The 21,708-nt window shown below is 36.6% G+C and overlaps 2 protein-coding genes across 3 annotated transcripts in view; both read right to left on the bottom strand.

Moving 5' to 3' along the window:
- Window positions 1–21,708, bottom strand: part of MBTPS2 (membrane bound transcription factor peptidase, site 2) — a 38,772-nt gene that overhangs the window by 12,595 nt on the left and 4,469 nt on the right. For both annotated transcript variants that reach the window (XM_047844778.1, XM_047844779.1), the window contains exons 3-7: window positions 19,729–19,975; window positions 12,583–12,686; window positions 10,784–10,911; window positions 2,659–2,777; window positions 1,573–1,753 (exon numbers count right to left, since the gene is read on the bottom strand). In XM_047844778.1, coding sequence (XP_047700734.1) covers window positions 1,573–1,753; window positions 2,659–2,777; window positions 10,784–10,911; window positions 12,583–12,686; window positions 19,729–19,975 — 779 coding nt within the window. The remainder of the gene's footprint in view (window positions 1–1,572; window positions 1,754–2,658; window positions 2,778–10,783; window positions 10,912–12,582; window positions 12,687–19,728; window positions 19,976–21,708) is intronic.
- On the bottom strand, window positions 6,266–10,908 carry YY2 (YY2 transcription factor). The gene is made up of 2 exons (XM_047844780.1): window positions 10,784–10,908; window positions 6,266–8,473 (listed from the first exon to the last, which is right to left on the bottom strand). Exon 2 carries the CDS (start codon window positions 8,410–8,412, stop codon window positions 7,261–7,263), a length of 1,152 nt encoding a protein of 383 aa, XP_047700736.1. The 5' UTR covers window positions 8,413–8,473; window positions 10,784–10,908; the 3' UTR covers window positions 6,266–7,260.

Below are 21,708 nucleotides of genomic sequence, written 5' to 3'. Positions count from 1 at the left end.
TGATAGAGCAGAGCCTGCTTGGGATTCTTCTCTCCTCACTCTCTGCCCCTCCCCTGTCTCTCAAAATAAATAAATAAATAGATAAATATTTTTTAAAAATTAAAAAAAAAGTAGTTAGAGAAAAGTGAATACTGACTAGATATTAGGAATTAGTGCTAATTTTGTTAGGTGTGAATAATAGTACTGTGGTCATGTTTAAAAAGTCATCATGTACTAAAGACATGCTAAAGTTCATGGATGAAATGATATGATGCCTGAGATGTGCTTAAAAATACTCCCCTCAAAAGTGGGATAATTAGATGTAAAAGCTGGAAAAATGTTGATAATTATGGAAGCTGGGAGAATGATGTATAAGGTTCCATTTATACTACTTTTCTTTTCTTTCCTAAGTTTTATTTAAGTAATCTCTACATCCAGTGTGGGCTCGAACTCACAACCCCGAGATCAAGAGTAGCATGTTCCTCCGACTGAGTCAGCCAGGCATCCCTCTACTACTTTCTTGATTTTTATGTATGTTTGAAAAGTTTTTACAGTAATAAAAGTTCTTAAAAGTGGGTAATATATGAAAGATTATATTTGAAAAAAAATTTTTAAATCAATTCTTATTACTCTGCCACTGCTGTACATAGTACTTCAGTGAAGTTATTCCTGATTATTTATCATATTTCCTAACCCCAGTAGATGTGGACAAGCATTCCAGGGCATTTCTTGACCTAAAGATATAATCCGTGAATATAATTTTTGTTTTTAAACACTCAAAATAATCTGGGCCCCATGATTTTATATAAAGAGTTGGGAGGCTGATTTTTCAGAGCTGAAAGAACTCAAAATAAATTTGGGAGCATCTGAGAATAAACTTGCTTCACCTTGTCGCTTGCTACACAGAACAACAGATCTGACTTCAGAGGATATTTTCAGATACCAACATGACTTCCTCTGGATGCTTGCCACATAAAATAACTCTACCCCAAATAGCTTTGGATATGACACCATCCATATAGCATGGGAGTATTTAATTACTGGAATTTACTTAATTGGTTACGGTTGAGCTTGAATGCTGACTTAACACAAGTTCTTCTGAATGTGGAAAGAATTAGATACTAGAGTCTTGAAAGTCAAATATGATATTATGAAATTAGACATTGAACAATATATAAATATTAGTATCCAACTTACCAAGATACTAGTTTGTACCTATTATTACTTTACTGATTTATTTAAAAAAATTAGAACAAAATAAACCTATAGACATGGACTAAGAATTGGTGAATGGCCAAGTACTGCTGCTTGAAGCATATTATTATTACTATTAATGTTATTATTATTTAAAAATATTATTAAAATATTATTATTTATTTTGGGAGAGAGAGAGAGTGAGCGAGCAGGGCAGGGGCAGAGAGAGAGGGAGAGAGAGGATCCCAAGCAGGCTCTGTGCTGACAAGCCCTATGAGGAGCTTGGACTCATAAACTGTGAGACCATAACCTGAAGTGAAACCAAGAGTTGGACACTTAACCGACTGAGCCACCCAGGCGCCCCTGAAACATGATATTATACTGAAGAAATATACACACCTCTAACTGGGAAGCTTAACTGCTGTAAAGTTGATGCACTAATACAGTAACCAATTTGGGGCTCATAGGCGATGGTATCTAGACATTCATTCCAATCTTGTACATTAGTAACAGGACAATCCTGTAGATGGGTGACAAGGTCTCCCACAAAAAGGCCTCTGGGTCCAATGGCAGGTGAGTCCTTGGGAAGAGGGTACAACCAAATCAGATAATATATGAAGACAAGCTATGATTTATCTGACCAAACAATTAAAGACTCTGATTTAATTAAATAGAATATTTTGGCTAATGCAGAAAATAATCCAGCTTTGAATCCAAGATGTACAGTCCTAGAACATTAACAAAATCAACCTAACAATTATAGTTACTTTTCCTACTTCTCTAATTGAATTTTTCACAACTGAAGAAACCCCACTTGCCAACTATGAAGATTAAAATGATAAAGTTTTTCCCAAACTGCTTATTAAAATTTTTTGTGAAAGTAGTCACCAGAATGCCTTCATTATCTTGTATATCCTCGGTGGATAAAATTGTAAGACAAGTCCTTATCTAAACACAGTCCCAAATATACAGACAATACCACAGCACAATGAATATGTGAATCAGTTGTTCACAAAGGTAATTTTCCTTTTCTGAAAGCCTGAACAGAAGACTTGATGCCATTGCAGTAATTATTGTTTAAGGGAGTGAAATACAGAGTTGAAGACATTTACTTAACTCCCATGAAATGTTCCAGCTGGCTAGCCTAGGTTTCAATCTTCTTACTTAGGAGTAAGGACATTTGTCTCAAAAGCGCAGTTATAAAAATAAACAGTAAAGGTAAATGATGCATTTTATCAACAAACTACAGGTAGAAAACCTTGATACTATCTTTGTAACTCAGAACAGAAACAAATTTAAGTATTTTTAAAAAGCCAATGTCTTCCACAAAACTTTCTGTTCAATTTAAAAGGATGACAGCAATTTCTTCAGGAAAAACTGAGCATTCTGTATATGAGAACTTGAATAAAAGTTCCTGACATCATAAAATGCTGTGTTACATCACAATCTGGTAAAAGGATGCCCAAAGTAATCCTCATTATTTACCTCAGCAACTTCAGTGATGAGCACCCCAACTCCAGTGTAGTAAAACGGCAAGAGAATTACAGGGAGGAGCACGAGAGCTAAAATACCTAGGAGTGCAAGGACGAAATTATGCCAGATACCTGAAAAGAGAAAAAAAAAAAAAGAGTCAGCTCAACCAAGGGCAGGAATGATCTAGGTATCTGGACTTCATAACACCTGGGCATTCTGATAAATTACTGAAGTAACCAGAAGAAGCCGCGAAGCAGACAGATCTACTTACTAGTACAGCAGACAGATGTTCAGTTAGAGGCCCCTTCCATTTCAGATAGTGAAATGTAAAATGAGCATGTTTATACCACATTAAGAAGACGACATACTAATATGACTTAACATTAAGAGAATCTATATTCTAATACACATATAAAACATAAATTGAATTTCTAGTCACTTTATCCTCTTTTCAGAAAACATATACATTATTAATCAAAACATACTTGTGATCTTTGAAAAAAATTTCAGAGCTATTCAAATAAAAGTTAAGACTAAATAAAAAACATTCTTGCTGAGCTGGGTTATGGACGAATGGGTAAAGAAGATGTGGTTTATATATACAATGGAATACTACTTGGCAATGAGATAGAATGAAATCTGGCCATTTGCAGCAACGTGGATGGAACTGGAGGGTATTATAGTAAGTGAAATACGCCAGGCAGAGAAAGACAGATACCATGTTTTCACTCATATGTGGGTCTTGAGAAACTTAACAGAAGACCATGGGGGAGGGGAAGTGGAAAAAAAGAAAGTTACAGAGAGGGAGGGAGGCAAACCATAAGAGACTCTTAAGGACTGAGAACAAACTAAGGGTAGATGGGGGTAGGGGAGAGGGGAAAGTGGGTGATGGGAATAGAGGAGGGCACCTGTTGGGATGAGCACTGGGTGTTGTATGGAAACCAATTTGACAATAAATTATATTAATAAAATAAAATAAAATGGAAAAAAATAAATTTCAACACACACACACATATATATGTTTATATATATAAAGGAAATCCAAATGGTACTCAGAAAAAGAGATTGTTTTAAGAATTAAACTATTAAGGAGAGTATTATTGATGAACTAGAGTATGTATCTTACACCATGTCACAGACTATAACCATCTCTATCATATATGCAGAAATGGTTAAGGTGAACCCAGTGGTGTGCTGGAGGCTGGTCCTGCCAGCTTGCCACAGCAGACTGTGTACATCTCTTCCTAATTCCTCCTTCAGGGACTATGGGTTGGTACCTTAAAATTGGCCATGGCAGGAGTAATTATACTACAGAAACCAGCAAATGCTACATATCAGAGCTCCTCACTCTCCCTTCCAGAGCCAGGGGTTAAACAATCACTAGCATAGCACTAGATATCCTCCTCCCCCATACCGATCCTTTCCTTCTTGTACCAGTTTTTCTCATGGGGCAGAGTGGGGGCTCTACTAGCACTCTGAACCTTGCAATTCTTATTTGTGCAAGTCTGTCCCTCACACCCCAGGATATTTAGCCTTTCTGGCTCCCACCCACTGAATGCCATTAGTACTCTCCCTTCACTGAGACAACCAAGGAATGCTCCCTGCCCCCCACACATTCCAAACATCTACAGGAGGGTGACAGCACCAGTGGTTGAGAGCCAATGTTTTATAGTGATAGAAATGTAACCTAAAGACATTTCCCAGACTTGCAGGAATCTGAGTTCGGCCATATGACTGCTTTGACTAACAGGATATGAGTGGAGGTGATGGGGATATCATTGTCCTTATGGCTGGAATGTAGCTAAGATAGAGACAAGCCTGAGTCTATGACACAAAAGCTGCATGTTGGGAATAGTGAGCTAACAAGACAGAAGAGCCTGAGTCCTCCAAATAACACAATTAACACTTCAGTGCTGAACTACTTACATTTGGAATGTTGTATGAGAGTTTAAGCCATTGTTATTTTTAATTACAGCAGATACCCAAGACAAGTTTCTTGTACCTTATTCATACTGTTAAGATGTTATTTTCTTTCTTTTTTTTTTTTTTTGAGTGTTGTAAGTTGTTTTAATTCCAGAAATATCCAGGGCAACTCTAGTCCAGGACATTATGGGTAAACAATCTTTTCTGTTCTATACAGAGAGAGATCTTTTAAATACACCAATTGTATCAAAGTATCTACTGGAAACTGTATTTTGATTTTACATTTTTGAACTTTGGACTTTTTCCTTATTTGCATATTCTATTTATCCCATTTCTTACATCTAGTACTTTACTAATTTTCTTACATCCATTATTTTACTAGTTTATCAGAATGCCCAGTTCTTATAACCATTACAGAGTAATTCATTTTTGAAAACATATTGACTTATTTATAAGGTTCCCTACTAATGATAACATAGGCTGCTTTAACTTTTTCATACAATACTACAATAAACAGCTTTATTCATATTGTTATATATCTAATTAAGTATGCATCTGTGAGGGTATGGAAAATTCCATAGAAATGGAATTGCTGGGTCAAAAACAATGTGCATTAAAATTGACCTCCAATGAGTCTGCATTGATATTCTCATAAATGGCATGTTTCCCTACCCTGTAAATAACCCTAGATGCTAAGAATATGTTAGACTTTGTCATCTGCTAGGTGAAAAGTAAAATCTGTTGTGATTTGAGTAAGCTTGTACATCTTTCATGTTTATTAAAAGGCTATTTGTATTTCTGTTGTCTGAGAACTATTTCTATCTATCGCATTTACATTTTTTTTTACTAATTTGTATGTATCATTATTGAATGTATATATTGAAAAATTTAGTCCTTTGTAAGAGTATTACAATTTTTCCCCCAGTTTGTATTTTGGCTTGGTTTATAGTTCTGCCTATGCAGACATTTTACATTTTGGTATGGTCAAATTGCTCCTTTGCATTAAGCCTTTCCCAGTTCAAAATTATAGAAGATACTCACCTAGGGTTTTCTTGTATTGCTTTCATAGCTTCATTTGAAAAAAAAAACAAAATTAAAAACTTGTTTTTGCCTAGTGGAATTTACTCTCTAGTGAAACTAACTTAGGGATACAGCTATAACCGCCCTCCTCCCCACTGCCCCACCAAGTAGCTGGTCCCAACACAATTTCACAAAATTATCCATCTTCCACCCCTCCCCCCACAACCCTAGCCTATTACATTTGCCACTGTTATGTTTATGTTAAATTCAGCTTTCTCCCAGCTCTACCAGGATTGCCTAGATGCTTGCACTCTCACCATCACTCCCTTATCAGGATAATCCCACCACACAGTCATAGCACAGACCATGCTGTTTTCCCACCCAAACAACAGCGTGCTTTCTTGACTTTCTGAGCAGCCTCTTATCTCTGGTCAGGGACTTGTCAGGGACGCAGCTGGTATGAGATCACCCCTCCGGATTCCAGATTTGCCCATGATGGCTAAGTGGCAAGAAGGGTGGTACAACACGTTTCCTTTATTTAAACAACGTGTTGTCCATTAATGATTTGTTTATAAGTATACCAAAGGAATATTTGTTCTTTTACTTTTTCTAGAACAGGAGTTTTTAACAGCACTATTGGCATTTTGAGCCAAATAATTCTATGTTGTGGGGAACATGTTGTTGTGCATTGTAGGATGTTTAGCAGCATCCCTAGCTTCTATTCACCTGATGCCACTAACAACCTGCCCATTTTCTCTATTTTCTAGCTATGGTGTTTACACAGACAAGTTTTTTTTCCATCTTTGGAACAGGTTATTTTATTTTTGCTTCTTTTATTACACAAGATGTTAAAAAGTGTTATCAAGTGTTAAAAGTCAATACATACAAAATACATTCTACAACTAAGTACCACTCTCTTAACTGAACATGCAAAGAAGTTATACTAAACACCACCTGCAGTATTTTGGGGAAATAAAATGACTAAAATAGATTGAATTTGACTATTAAGTCACATATAATATTCAATACTACATAAATCAATGCAGCTAAAAGATAGTTATGAAAAATGTTTTAACATCAAAGAATACAACCAAAATTAAGATAGCAAACAAAGCCTATATAACTTTTTTTAAACAGGAAAATACTTCATGTAGGTTACTGTTCATTGTTTTAAAGAAAATCTATTCCAAGCAAAGTTATCAACCTTCAGAAAAACCATACAAAGAATTACTAAACATATTCCTAAAACTATAAATATGAACATTTGGAAAATACACAACTTTAAAAATTTGTGAGCAATAGGTGAACTTCGTATTTTAAAAAATGTGAAAAGAAGTCCCATTTTTAGAAGAGTTGTATAAAGAACCATATTTTGATGTGAGGTTCATAAATTATCCTTGTTGGGACCAAACGTTACAAAACACCATGTTTTTCAAATAGTATTACAGAACAAGATATAGCACCCTAACAATGTTATATAAAGGTATATATATTAAATACATATATTTTACTTTTTACTTTTATTTTTACTGCTCTATCAAAACATGACCCTTATTTATACAGGAATCAATAAAAATATTATTTCCTACAAACAATACACAAAAGTGGCATATTCATTTTCAATCATGCTCCTGGAAGACACTTCCCAACTTTGAGAAGGGTCTTCCCTTCTTACTGGCTGTTTTTGTTTTTAGCATGCGTTAAGATATGAGATTTCAGGTTAGTTGACTGAGCAAACTTCTTATTACAACCATCAAAGGGGCACACGTAGGGCCTGTCTCCGGTATGGATTCGCACATGTGTACGCAAATTGAAATCCAGGGAAAAGCGTTTTCCGCAGCCTTCAAATGTGCACTGAAAGGGCTTCTCTCCAGTGTGCACCAGCTGATGTCGTTTTAGTTTGGAGCTCTCGACAAAAGCTTTGCCACATTCTGCACATACGTGGACTCTAGGACCGTGGATGTGCAGATGTTTTCGCAAAGCAGAGTTATCCTTGAACATCTTCTCGCAACCTTTATGAGGACAAGCTACTGTTCTTGGAGCATCTTCTTTTTTTTTTGGTTTCATTTTAGTAAATTCTGCTAGTTGTTTAGGATCTGAGAGATCAATACCAGGTAGTCCTTCAGGAGGAAGCTTCTTCCCTGTCAGGTACTCTGAATAATCAGGAGCTGATTTCTCAATCTTCCCTGTCTCCTGGTCTCTTTGGTCATCTGGGGGCCACAGGGTGATGGAGAACTCATCCTCCAGGGTTTTGATCTGCACCTGCTTCTGCTCCCACTTCTTGCTGCCAATCTCAGAGCTGCTACTTCCCCCATGGGCCTCACTATCAGTGTAATTCTTCTTACCGCTCGCCTTCTTGCTTTGGCTGCTGCGCTTCCTGCTGTGGCTGACCGCTGACGACGACGCTGAAGCTGCCAAGGAAGCCAGGGTCTGCTGGAAATCGTCGTCTTCACCGAGCGGGATGACCACCTGGTCCTCGAAATTGTTGCTGGCCTGCAGATCGTCTGACTCGTAGTAGCCCACCACTTCCTCCTGCGTCTGCACCATGATTATGTCCTGGTCGTGGTCTCCTTGGCTCGAGTTGCTGGTAAACAGCGGCTGCAGCGCGATCAGAGGCGGCTGGTGGTGGCCTCCGTGGACCCAACTGCCGTGGATAATCTCGTACTCTGTCATGGTTTCCATCGACATAGTCTCCACAGGGACGGCCTCCACAGGCACGGTCTCCACAGGCACGGCCTCCATGTGGATCTGGCGCAGCTCCGTAATATCTTTAAGTAACTCTGAATTTTCTGGGGGGATGTTGAGAGAGTCCTCTGAGGCCATGGCTCGGCAGCGGTTTTGGCTCCTGGAAGAGCAGGTGGCGACTGGAAGGCTGCGGAGAAGGCTGCGAAAGAACCCCACAGAGCGACGGTTGCGGCGAAAGACGCGGAAGACGCGAAAGCGGTTGAGGACGCGAGGACGCCGAGAACGCGGAAGACCGCGAGGGCTTCTGGGTGCCACTGGCGCATGCGCTTCCCAGCGCCTCAGCAAGTGCGTGCTCACGTGCACACCCACGCACTCGTGGACGCTCCAGCCCTCACGCACACGTTCCCCCCCCCCGCCCAATGCCACGCTGTTGTTTGAATATTAATTCGGAAACCAGCTTCTTCCCTGAAGTTTTCTACATTTCCGTTGATTTTCATGTTTTCTTCCCCCCCCCACCCACTGCAAGGCATACAACAATATCTAAAAAAAAAAAAAAGCTTACTCCTTTATACTATTTTTGTCTTTTTCTCTTATTGTACTGACCCACATTTAGAGACCGTTTAACAGTACCAGTGTTAATTGATAATGGGATTGCTTGCCTTATCCTTTAATAGGAATACTTTCAAGTGTTAACCATTAAGAAGTATCCAGCTATTTTTAACCTTTACTAAGGATTTTTGCTTTTTAGCCATTAATGGATGATGAATTTTGTTACTCAGTCCGATACCTGCTGAGACAAGGATTTCTTTTTCCCCCAATGGTAAATAATGTTTACCACCTTAAAATAGATTTCCTAATGTTGAACCATCCTTGTATTGTTTAGATACACCATAGGTAGAGTTTCTGGTACTTTCCAAGATGTTGTATCAGTGCTCTATTAGCTTAAAAAAATTTTTTTAAGTTTCCTTCTCCATGTGATCTGAAAAGTTTATACTAAATTGGAATTAAAAAAAAAAACCTTTTCCTTTAAGATTGGAAAGAATTACGCCTATGAAACTTTTGGGGGCATTCTTCATCAACTTTCTTATTTTCTCCCATTGTAATTAGTCTATTGAGATTTTTTTCTTTGTTCTCTGGAGTTTACGCCATTTATATTTAATAATCACCCAAGGTTTTGAAAGTTTTTTGCAGAGATGAATAAAGAACACTTTTTAAAATAGTTGTTTTAATTTTCTTTGTATCAGTTGTCATTCCCCAATCTGACTATAAATTCTATTGATGCTTTCTCCCAGTATAATATTTTTTTCTTCAAAAAACCTCTTATATTTTTATTTTTTAATTTTCTTAATGTTTATTCATTTTTGAGAGGCAGAGAGAGAGATAGCATGAGCAGGGGAGGGACAGAGAGAGGGGGAGACACAGAATCCAAAGCAGGCTCCAGGCTCCGAGCTGTCAGCACAGAGTCAGCCCCACACGGGGCTCGAACCCACGAACCGGGAGATTATGACCGGAGCCGAAGTCAGACACTTAACCATCCAGGCGCCCCAAACCTCTTATATTTAAATTTTATTATTACTATTATTTATTATTTTCTACCTACATCTTTATTAATGACATCATCTCTTAACTATTTTACAGTTCTTTTCTCACTTCTTCAGTTGAATGTTTAACATTTATTTTCATTTATTTCATAGTAACTACATAAGGGAGTGACTTTTCCTTTTAGCAAAACTTTACACATTATTTCATTATCACTTTTAATTGTAGTAAAATATACTACAATTATGTAGTATAAATGTATGTATGTATGTAGTATAATTGTATAAAACAATTATGTTTTGAATTAAATTGGTCAATTTTTATGTTTCATGGTCACTTGAAAAAAAACTGTCATGGTATAGGGTTTGACATATCTATTGATTTTTAATTTACTAATTAGTTTTGATGATCTGACTTCTCATCTTACTGCCATGTGTTGAGAGATGAGATTAACTTCCTTTATTAAATTTGTTGTTTTTTTTTCTTGCACTTTTCCATTTTCGTTTTGATAGTTTGTTAGTTGATGCAGTAAGATTCACAATGATTACATTTTCATTGTGGATTACACTCCTTATGATTATTAAGTGACCCCCTATGTCTAACTAACTTAATGTAGTCATATTTTCTGTTCACATTTGCATGGTATATTCTGTTAATTTTACTTTCAACCTTTTAAAAATAATTTGTTGTTTTTACTGAGGAAACTGGAGTGTATAAATAATTTTGCTTTATTTTTTTCTTTTAATATTTACTTAAGTAATCTCTACATGCAATGTGGGGCTTGGATGCATGACCCTGAGCTCAAGAGTCACATGCTCCTTAGACTGAGCCAGCCAGGTGCCCCTTGCTTTATTACTTTTGAGAATCTTATAAGCTGAATTTATCAACCAAAAAGTGAGGTGTTTTCATTTGTGATGTGAATACTTTCCATAACAACACACAGATGAATAAAGAAATTTAAGTCTGTTACCTGCACAGAATATCCTTAGCTGCTGGACCGGTGATATAAGTTGCAAATGAGTGGTGAACAGATCAACAAATGCTCCAGGATAAATAATGAAGAGAAAAATCCCAAAGCCATTAAATCGAACTTGTTCCCTAAGAAATCAAATAAAAAAAAAGGAATTTACTACTAGTATTGCATTTTTCCAATTAATAATGTATTTAATCTTAAAACTTCCCACTATAATTTAAATTCTTGGTTAAAAAACAAGTGTCTCTAGACAGTCAAGGAAAATATACCCAAATATATGATATATATTTATCTCACAATTTTACAACAGCATACCAGTTTGGTTATCTGCGAAATTGCATTTTGTAAAATAAGGGTATTCTGAAATAGACTTAAAACTTCAAAACTTTTAGAAACCAGTATGCTGAACAAATAACTTGAAATTAGTCACATATAAAAAGAAATGGTTAATATTTCCATGAGGAACTAAATGAAAAACACTTCAACTGTTTACTCTGAATTATTTTCAGAGAAGAACACAACAGAAAATATAATTCAAGTAAGGTATCTAAATATATTTATCTTGGCTAATATAAACAAAAGTGGAGGTTTATCTAAGTGTATTCCTATTGATGTTAAAATAAGTATACCTAAATATCCATAATGTTCAGATTGTCCTTAAGAGAACCATTTGTTATCAATTCAGTCTCTAAAAATGGAATTATACTTAACAGCCTCATAAGACCAAACAGCTACTCCAAAAAAACCATCCCCTAAATATACTGTGCTGTCATTTAGTACTATATATTTAAGATGACTGTAAAATTCGCTTTTACTTGACAGTTGGTTTTTATAAAAGATTACCCATACTATTTCACAAACATACTGTGAAGTATTAAACTGTTAATAACAATGATTTTGTATGTAAAACTCTAAAAGCTACAATGCTAAAAGTATGGAAGCAAAGATGAGAGATTAAAAAAGAAAAAGTAGCTGCCCACTTAAACCACTACATGTGGCAGTATATGCTTTGTCGAGATTGAGAGTTTATTAGCAGTCAACAGAGTCTTGCTCATAACAGGAAAGTAATAAGAAGTGATTACATCTTCTCCTATAAAACCTTTTATCTGGTCCACATACCCAGAGGATAAAACACATTCCCATCAGTATGTGTGTTCATCATGGCAGTAATTACCAGTAGGAGTGAAGGGGGAATTGTGCTCCCCTATCACAAATTTGTAAGTTTAGGAGCCTTTAAAATGCTCAGGCATAATTACAATATACATTTGAGTAGTCAAGACAAGAACAGGGCATGATACTTGAAGAAAGACCCAGGTCTCATCCTCTCTTGTCTTCTTTTACTTAGGTTTCTAGATAGGCTATGATATTTGTTAACAAATTCAGAGCTTTCAATGTTCCTGCTCTAGCCAGCAGAGGCTATTAGTGGAAGCAGGAAAGTATTTTGGCCAATAAGTCAAACAAAGTAATAAGAAGGCAGGTCGGTGGGCTCCAAGTGCAGTGGTTATCATTCTGACCTAATGATGAATAGAAAGATTAGGTTTCAGGGTTCGATTAAAATCTTGAAACACCATGAAGATATAACCATGCTGTCAAATGATTACAGTGTGCACATGGTTAATTGACTATATTCATCAATATATTAATCTTTATAAAAGAGTAGTTACCTCAAAATAATGTGGATTTGCACGAGGCAATATTCACAGAAAGAAAAAGTATCAAATGAAGCAGATTTTAGTAATAAACCCTACTAAGTAAAAAGCTTTTTTTTGCATTAGTAGAAAGAAAAATATCATTACCTAATAGCTGCTATCCCATGTCCAATTTCATGTACAACACCACTAATGAGAACTGCAGCGAAGAAATAGGTCAGTTGGTTGACAGGTAAATTGATACCAGGAACCTGTTCATAGACACAATGATAAATACACAGTTGGGGACCAAGAAACCATGATGTTCACTCTGTATTAAAGCTTAAACTTCCAGGCCAAAGGTTCTGTAAACTAAAAGTGATATGAGTATCAATAGTTCACTTCTCTACTTCTTTCACAATAGAAGTAAAAAATCAGCTTTTTGAACTAGGCAGTTTTTGAACTAAGCACAGCACTAATATAAAGAGAACAGGAAACACAAGGTTAAAAACGTTGAAACTTTGACTTCCTGGAGTCTTCACCGTGGGAAAGAATTAGGGAGCCTGGCTAAGTGCCAGGGAATGCAGAGTGACAGTGACAAGGAGTCAGCAACTGTTCTACCCTCAAAGGCTAGAAGCCTGATTTGGAAATTTTTGTTACAATGTTAATCCTGCCTCTGAATTGTTATTGCAAGGTTCCAGATACTTAAGTAATATAGGATATTCCTGCCCCTCATCAATGAGTTTTCATTTTAGTATTCTCAAGTAACATGAGTGCTGGTAATTAAGGGTACTGTAATAAAGTGCCTTATTGGTGTGGGAGCACTGTGCTGTCCATTTCTTGGATTCCAACAATTTGTGTAGTAGAGTGGTCAGAAAAAGAGTATCAAAATTATACGTATTATATTAAAACTGAAATTTAATGCAGAAAGTAAGTTGTCTGGAATAGACAGACATATTAAGGACCTATGAAGAAGTCGTCTTGCAATCACATGCTCCTAAGATGATGCATTTGTATGTATCACTGCATACACAAGGGAAGTTTGCTATTGTAAGAGCTGCATGGTAAAGTCTTATAGATACCCAAGAATCTTCTCATACGATAAATAATCACTCTTGAGTTATGTCATCTGTTAAGGAGTCTATAAATTAGGTTAAGTGGGGGCACACCAGGCATCATTTATAGTATTCACATACTGAGCATCTATTTCTCACAGTCCAGGAGTTGGGACCCTAAAAGTATCCTTCTAGAGGAAATTCTTGCTCTTATTACTTTAATTACAAAATGTGTTTAAAGCAGGAAAACTGGAAAACTCAAAAGAAAAACAGAAGACTATACTCCTGCTCCCCAAACACAAAACCAAACACCATTCTCAATGTTTTAATGTATGTTCTTCTAGTCTTTTCACATACATGTATTTTTAAGAATTATATTTTTATTATAAACATGGTTTTGACATCTGCCCCCTCAATAGTATCACAAACATTTTTTCCATGAGTGTTTTCTGGTTCAACATTTTTTAATTTGTATTTAAAAAAAATTTTTTTTAATGTTTATTCTTGAGGGAGAGACAGAGTGAGTGGGGGAGGGGCAGAGAGGGAGGGAGACACAGAATCTGAAGCAGGCTCCAGGCTCTGAGCTGTCAGCACAGAACCCGATGCAACTCACGAGCCGTGAGATCATGACCTGAGCTGAAGTTGGACACTTAACTGAGCCACTCAGGCGCCCCTATTTTTATTTTTTTTTAAATTTAAATCCAAGTTGGTTATCATATAGTGTAATAATGATTTCAGGAATAGAATTTAGTGATTCATCGCTTACATGTAACACTCAGTGCTCATCCCAACAAGTGTCTTCCTTAATGCCCCTTGCCCATTTAGCCTATCCCCCCAGCCAACACTCCTCCAGCAACCCTCAGTTTGTTCTCTGTACTTAAGAGTCTCTTATGGTTTGTCTCCCTCTCTGTTTTTATATTATTTTTGCTTCCCTTCCCTGTGTTCATCTGTTTTGTACATTAAATTCCACACAAGTGAAATCATATATTTGTCTTTCTCTGACTTAATTTCGCTTAGCATAACACACCCTAGTTCCATCCATGTTGTTGCAAATGGAAAGATTTCATTCCTTTTGATTGCCAAGTAGTATTCCATTGTGTATATATATCACATCTTTTTTTATCCAGTCATCAGTCGATGGACATTTGGGCTCTTTCCATACTTTGGCTATTATTGATAGTGCTGCTATAAACATTGGGGTGTATGTGCCCCTTCGAATCAGCACTCCTGTGTCCTCTGGATAAATATCTAGTAGTGCCAAGTGCTGGGCCATAGGTAGTTCTGTTTTTAATTTAAAAAAAAAAAATTTTTTTTTTCAACGTTTATTTATTTTTGGGACAGAGAGAGACAGAGCATGAACAGGGGAGGGGCAGAGAGAGAGGGAGACACAGAATCGGAAACAGGCTCCAGGCTCTGAGCCATCAGCCCAGAGCCCGACGCGGGGCTCGAACTCACAGACCGCGAGATCGTGACCTGGCTGAAGTCGGACGCTTAACCGACTGCGCCACCCAGGCGCCCCTGTTTTTAATTTTTTGAAGAACCTCCATACTGTTTTCCAGAGTGGCTGCACCAGTTTGCATTCCCACCAGCAGTGCGAAAGGGTTCAAAATGATTTTTAAGAACTGTACTGTATTCTATAAAATAGACTGTTGGGCATTTAATTGTTTTAAAGTTTAAAGTTTCTGCTCTTATACTGTAATAAACATATTTGGACACATATATCCAAATATTTTGGGGGTAAAAATTCTTAAGCATGGTTGGTTTAGGCTCAGGAGACAGGTCACTTCGGTTTGACATTTTGGATCCATCATTAACTAGCTAAGTGACCTCAAGGAAATTTGGATTATTCCTCCCAACAGTGCAATTTCCTCATTATTAAAATGGAAATAACCACATTTACATTTACATAAAAAGGTAATTTTGAGGATTAAATGAAATAATCCTTGTCCCATATTTAACATTATGCTTCAGGGCTCCTGGGTGGCTCAGGTGGTTGAGCATCTGACTCTTGATTTTAGCTCAGGTCATGGTCCCAGGGTTGTGGGATTGAGCCCTGTGTTGGGCTCAGTGCTGAGTGTGGAGCCTGCTTGAGATTCTCTAATTCTCTCTCTTCCTCTGCCCCTCTCCCCCCACTTGCACTCTATCTCTCTCTAAAAAAGAGAGTAACATATGCTTTCATTACACAAAATTTAAAGGACTTTGATACATATCAAACTGTTCTCCAAAAGCAGACCCTTTGTAGCCTTGAGCAAGCTTATTTATTCAAATCTGCAATTTTAGGAAAATAAAAAGTATTTCATTGTTTGATTTATATTTCTTTATTATTAAAGCTCAACGTTTCCCCTACTTCTGACCATTGATAGGTTTTTTGTGAGTAGCCTACTCATGACTTGTCTATTTTTTTCTCCTACAGTGTTTATTTTTTTCTTATTGCTCTGTAGGATCACTTCAAATATCAATTATCAGTCCTCTGTAATACATATCATAGATGTATTCCCAAGTTCTTTTGCCTTTTAATTTTTTCTTTTAGTTTTTTGATATATAAAAATTTTATGTAGTAAAATCTATCAATATTCATGGTTTCTGCCATTAGTTTTATGCTTATGTCTTCCTCATTCTGTGTTCATATAAGCAGAAACCTATTTTTTGTCTTTCAAGGTCTTTTATGACTTTGTTTCAATCTTAATTCAACTGGAATTTATTTTTGTGCATAGAAGAATTTTACTTTTAAGACTCCTTTAGTACCTGAAGAGAAGATTCAAACTATGTTGCTTGGATTGCTGTCTAAATTCATGAATTCCAAGCGTCCTTTCCCTAGTTATGAAACTAGTTTTCATAAGCTTCACCTTTAATGTATACATAGCATTTCACTGAATGACAATCCCACAACTTAAGCAGCATTCCTCACTTACACACTGTGGTTATTTCCAATTCTTCATAATAAATAATGTTAGGATAAGAATTTGATGAATACTATTTTTTCCACATTTGGAAGTGTTTACTTAAAGCTAGAGTCCTAGATGGTGGTATACAAGTAAATGGTCAAAAGATATGGACATTTTTATGATGCTCATTATCTGAAGTTCTCTTTACTCAGACCCTACTAAGCCATTCTTTTTAAGAATATCAGGGTACCTTCTTCTACATACCTGCTCCATTTCCATGTTGTCAGGTGTCTGCCTGTTCAGATAAGTAGCTTCCTTTTCTCTGACCCCTCTCTAAATTTATGTACTTAAGATTAATTCTTAAAAAAAATTTTTAATGCTTATTTTTGAGAGAGAGAGAGAGAGAGCAAGCACGTGCAAGCAAGGGAGGGGCAGAGGGAGAGGGAGACACAGAATCTGAAGCAGGCTCTAGACTCTGAGCTGTCAGCACAGAGCCTGACGCAGGGCTCGAACTCAGGGACTTCGAGATCATGATCTGAGCCATGCCTAACCAACTGAGCCACCCAGGAACCCCAAGGTTAATTCTTACAGATTTTCTCAATATCACAACATGTCCTGGTTATCTTAACTTTATTTCAAATAAATCAGTAGGCTTGATTCCATAGGACATTGGTTCCTTTGCTTTATTATCTTATGGATGTAATAATGAGATAAGGTAAGGATTTGAGTGAGTGATTATACTAACAGATGGTAGGTCTTATTTTCTGGCAACAGTATGTGACTGCCCATCTGTCTTGGCCATGATCACACAGGGTATTAGATGTACCAGAATTCTGATCTCTCAGTGACAGAGTGCCAGGTTTTTGGGAATTAATACTGAATAAGGCTGTAGGTAATTATGATGTAAATAGAAAATATATTCTCTGAGCTACAAGAACTCATATCAAAGCCAGGAAATAGAACATTGGTTTTTTTTCTTTTTTTAACGTTTATTATTTATTTTTGAGAGAGAAAGAACACACGTGGGACGGGACAGAGAGAGAGGGAGACATAGAATCTGAAGCAGGCTCCAGGTTCTGAGCTGTCAGTGCAGAGCCTGACACAGGGCTCGAACCCACGAACTGTGAAATCATGCCCTGAGCTGAAGTCAGACACTTAACCAAGTGAGCCACCCAGGCGCCCCAGGAGATAGAACATTCTTAGATATATACATAAACATGCACAGTGTACTACAGAGGGCAACTGACTTCTTCATGATTCCAAAGCAGGACTCCTAACAGAGTCAACATTTTTGTGAGCTCTATGAATGAACTGAGATGCAGAAAGAAGAAATAATTTCTTCTCTGAGCTACACTTTATCATTCTAATCCTAGGCAGACAGGCGAATGATCACATTTCTTCCCAACCTGCTTCTTTCTCTACTATCCTCTTCTTTGGCAAACAATAACCAATCATGTAGCCTGAGAGTCGTCCTTAACTCTTCCCTCTTGCTCCAGCCTCACATTCACTTAAACACCAAGGCCTGAGAACTCCACTCTAAAAGACCCTTTGAATCTGCCTCCTTCCTTCTTCTTACCACCAATTTAGTTTAGATCTGTATCACTTCTACAGTGAATTATTCCAAAGTGCCCTCTAATATGCTCTTCCCATCTTCAGTGTAACCCTCCTTTGGTCCATTTTATACAGACCTGTTATCTACAAGTAAAAATCAAAACTACTTAGTAATCTCCACACCCAACACTGGCGTTGAACTCAAAACCCAAGATCAAGAGTCACATCTCTACCAACTGAGCTAGCTAGACACCCCCCAAAATCAAAACTCCTTAGGATGATCTTTCATAACCCAGGCCTTACCGGTATTTCCTATTTTATCTCCTGCATCATATACCTTCCACCATATACCTCCTAGACACAGGTCAAAGTTAGTTTATAGTTCCTTGAAGAATTAGTGGTCTTTCTTAAGGGAATAGAGCATGATGGCTCTGAGGTCAGTGGTGGGTGAGTGATGGACCCACTATTTATGAGCTGTGACCACAGGCAAGTGACTTAACATCTCTCTGCCTTGCTTTTCTTATCTGTGATGAGATACTTACCCATAGATTGTTAAAGAATAAAATAAAATGGGCACAAAAACCTCACATAGAAAGCATGTATATTACTTAGGTTTTATTATTATTCTATTATTCTCCCCAATCCCCCACCTTTCCATATTATAAGGTTCCCTCTGTTATTGGGATGCTCAATTGCCATCTTTTCTTAGAGGCTTTGAGGACTCTCCTCACCCTTCCCTTGAAGCTCTCCTCTCCTCTCTTCCCAGTGCCAGGCACATCTCAGCATGCCTTTTCTCTGTTCTCACAGCACCTTGTACTCTGTCCAACTATAGCACAATCACAGCAGCTCTCCCTCTAGACTAAAACTTCCTGAGTGCTAGGATTGGATTTTGTTCCCCATATAAGCAGGACTCAGCATATGGCCAGTAGGCAGAATATACTTAGTAATTGTTGAGGAAATTAATCATCTCTTCTAAGGCCATACCTGGCAAATCCTTTCAACCTCTAAAAAAGAGCTATTACCATAAGAGAGATTCATTATCATTCTCTACTAATGACTTCTAAATATCCCCATAGTGACCCAGCCTACTAGAAACCACAAAAAATGAGTTAAAAAATATATTATTAGCTCTTAGTCTATTCCATTAATAAGAGCATGATTAAGAACATAACATCCACGACTCATGAAAATAAAAACTACACATGTGAAAAATTTGAAATAAAAGTCAATGGTAAAGCACCCTTCTAAACCCTGGAGACATGGATCAATACGGTATAGGTTTGTTTACACATGTGCTTTGAAATGAGAATTATTATAAATGGCTTACAGTCTAAGGAGTAAAACTCAGCACATTATTCTTCACATCAGGAAATCACAGTGACCATTCAAGGTCTTATATCTTTAATTAAAAGGATATTATTGGTTAGAGTCTGAAAGACATGAAGAGGAAAGGCAACACTTTGCATAGGGTTAAAATGCAATTTATTTATACATTATAGAGATCTTAAATCAGCATGCTTATTCTTTGATAGAAACAATCATTTAACACCTCAAGAAGATACTAAGTTAATTCAAATATCTGTGTAATTGTAGACAGTTTTCATGGTCCATTTGTTCTATTACTACTACTACCACCCCTACTACATATTCCAACAAATCTTTGCTACGTTCCTATTAATATTTTTGTTTAAGCAGGTAATTTGAGAAATCGTGAGACTTTTCATCTGTTTCCATATTTATAACATGGATAGGAGTTATGCCAGCCAGAAGAAATATCTTATATTCATGTTGCAATAAATTTAAAGCAAAAAGAAGGTACTTACCACAACTTGTAGCACTTGTTCATTGTGAAGTGAGGAGGAGGAGGAAGAAGAGGAGGAAGAGGAAGATGATGAAGAGGAAGAAGAGGAAGAAGAGGAAGAGGAAGAAGAGGAAGAGGAAGAAGAGGAAGAAGAATAAGAAGAGGGTGAGTCAGCCATCATTTGTGCCAAAGTCTGCATCAGCGTTTTCCCCAGGAGAAAAAAAGAGCTGAACATAGCAATTACGCCAAACACCATTCCAAAATTGAACCTGTCGGGAGGAAGCAAAATTGCATAAACATACACTTCCTCAAAATTCACGGGTTAGCAAATTTATTGACCAGCCACATTTCATAGCTTCAAAATAATGGCTAAAAATTTCAATAACTCTGCTTCATTTTCCTACCTGAACTTGAGATACATGACTGAAACACAGGCACTGGTCTCTTTTAAGCAGTTGTAGTAAGTTACAACTCTCGCATAACTGAAGAGGCTGAATATTGTTCCCAATAAAGTTTCTTTCCTCTCTTTTGTCCATTTACATAGAATTGTTTTGATCTTGTTCTCACATAATTATAAAAGCTCTTCTGACATTACAGACATCCATTTCTTTTTTATCTCCAATTCTTTTGTTTTCATTTTATTTTAGCTATTATTTTGTGATGAGCTTAAATATTAACATGGTAAAATTTAACAACAGTTTCCTTCTTCTACTGTTTTAATAATTACAATAATTACAAATTATCCTTCTATAGTTGGGAATAATCTATTACATTTCTTCACTTTTTGGTAAGTTGTGTTTTTCAACGAACTTGTCCATTTTGTCTACATTGTCAAATTTATAGGCATGGAGTTGTTCACAATCATTTCATTTTGAAAAAATGTACATGGAATCTGCAGTCGTGTTCCCTTTTCTCAATTCTGATTTTTTAAAAATTGAAGTGCAATTAACATACACTGTTGCATTACTTTCAAGTGTACAACATATTGATCCTATACATTATTCAAGATTCATCACATACAGTGTAGTCGACATACAATATTGTTACAGTATTATTGACTATATTCCCTGTGCTGTACTTTTTCATCTCTGTGACTTATTTTGTAACTGGAAGTTTGTATGTCTTAAACCCCTTTATTTATTTCACCCATACCCCTACCTACCTCCCCTCTGGTAACTACCAATTTGTTGTCTGTATTTAAGTCTCTGCATATTTTGTTTGGCTCTTCGTTGGTTTTGTTTTTTATATTCCGTATATAAATGGAATCATATGGTATTTTTCTTTCTCTTAGTTCGCTTAGAATAATACCTTCTAGTTCCATCCTTGTTGTTGCAAATGGCCAGATCTCATTCTTTTTTATGGTTAATATTCCACTATGTATATATACCACATCCTCTTTATCTATTCATCTATTGACGGACACTTGGGTTGCTTCTGTATCACAGCTATTGTAAATAATGCTGCAATAAGCATAGTGGTGTATATATCTTTTTGAATTAGTGTTTTTGTTTTCTTTGGGTAAATATCCATTAGTGGAATTACTAGATCATATGGTATTTCTTTTTTTTTTTTAATTGAAGTACAGTTGACACACAATGAAGTATAGTTGACACACTATGTTTCAGTGTACAACATAGTGATTCAACAAGTTTATACATTATGCTATGTTCACCACAAGTGTAGCTACCATCTGGTGGTATTTCAGTTGTTAATATTTTTGAGGAACCTCCATATTGTTTTCCACAGTGGTTTCACCAATTTATATTACCATCAATAATGCACGAGGGTTCCCTTTTCTCAGCATCCTCAATAACGCTTGTTACTTATCTTTTTGATACTAACCATTCAATTCTGATTTTTGTTACTTGTGTTTTCCTCTTCAGAATTATGGAAGGGGTTTATCAGTTTTATTAATCTTTTCAAAGAACCAACATTTGGCTTTGCTGATTTTCTTTACTGTATAGTTTTTATCTCTCTGATTTCTGCTCTTTATTGTTTCCTT

This window comes from Prionailurus viverrinus, chromosome X (assembly GCF_022837055.1).
Source record: "Prionailurus viverrinus isolate Anna chromosome X, UM_Priviv_1.0, whole genome shotgun sequence".
NCBI lineage: Eukaryota > Metazoa > Chordata > Mammalia > Carnivora > Felidae > Prionailurus > Prionailurus viverrinus.
The sequence above is the reverse complement of the archived record's forward strand: the minus strand, read 5'-3'. Positions and strand labels throughout refer to the sequence as shown.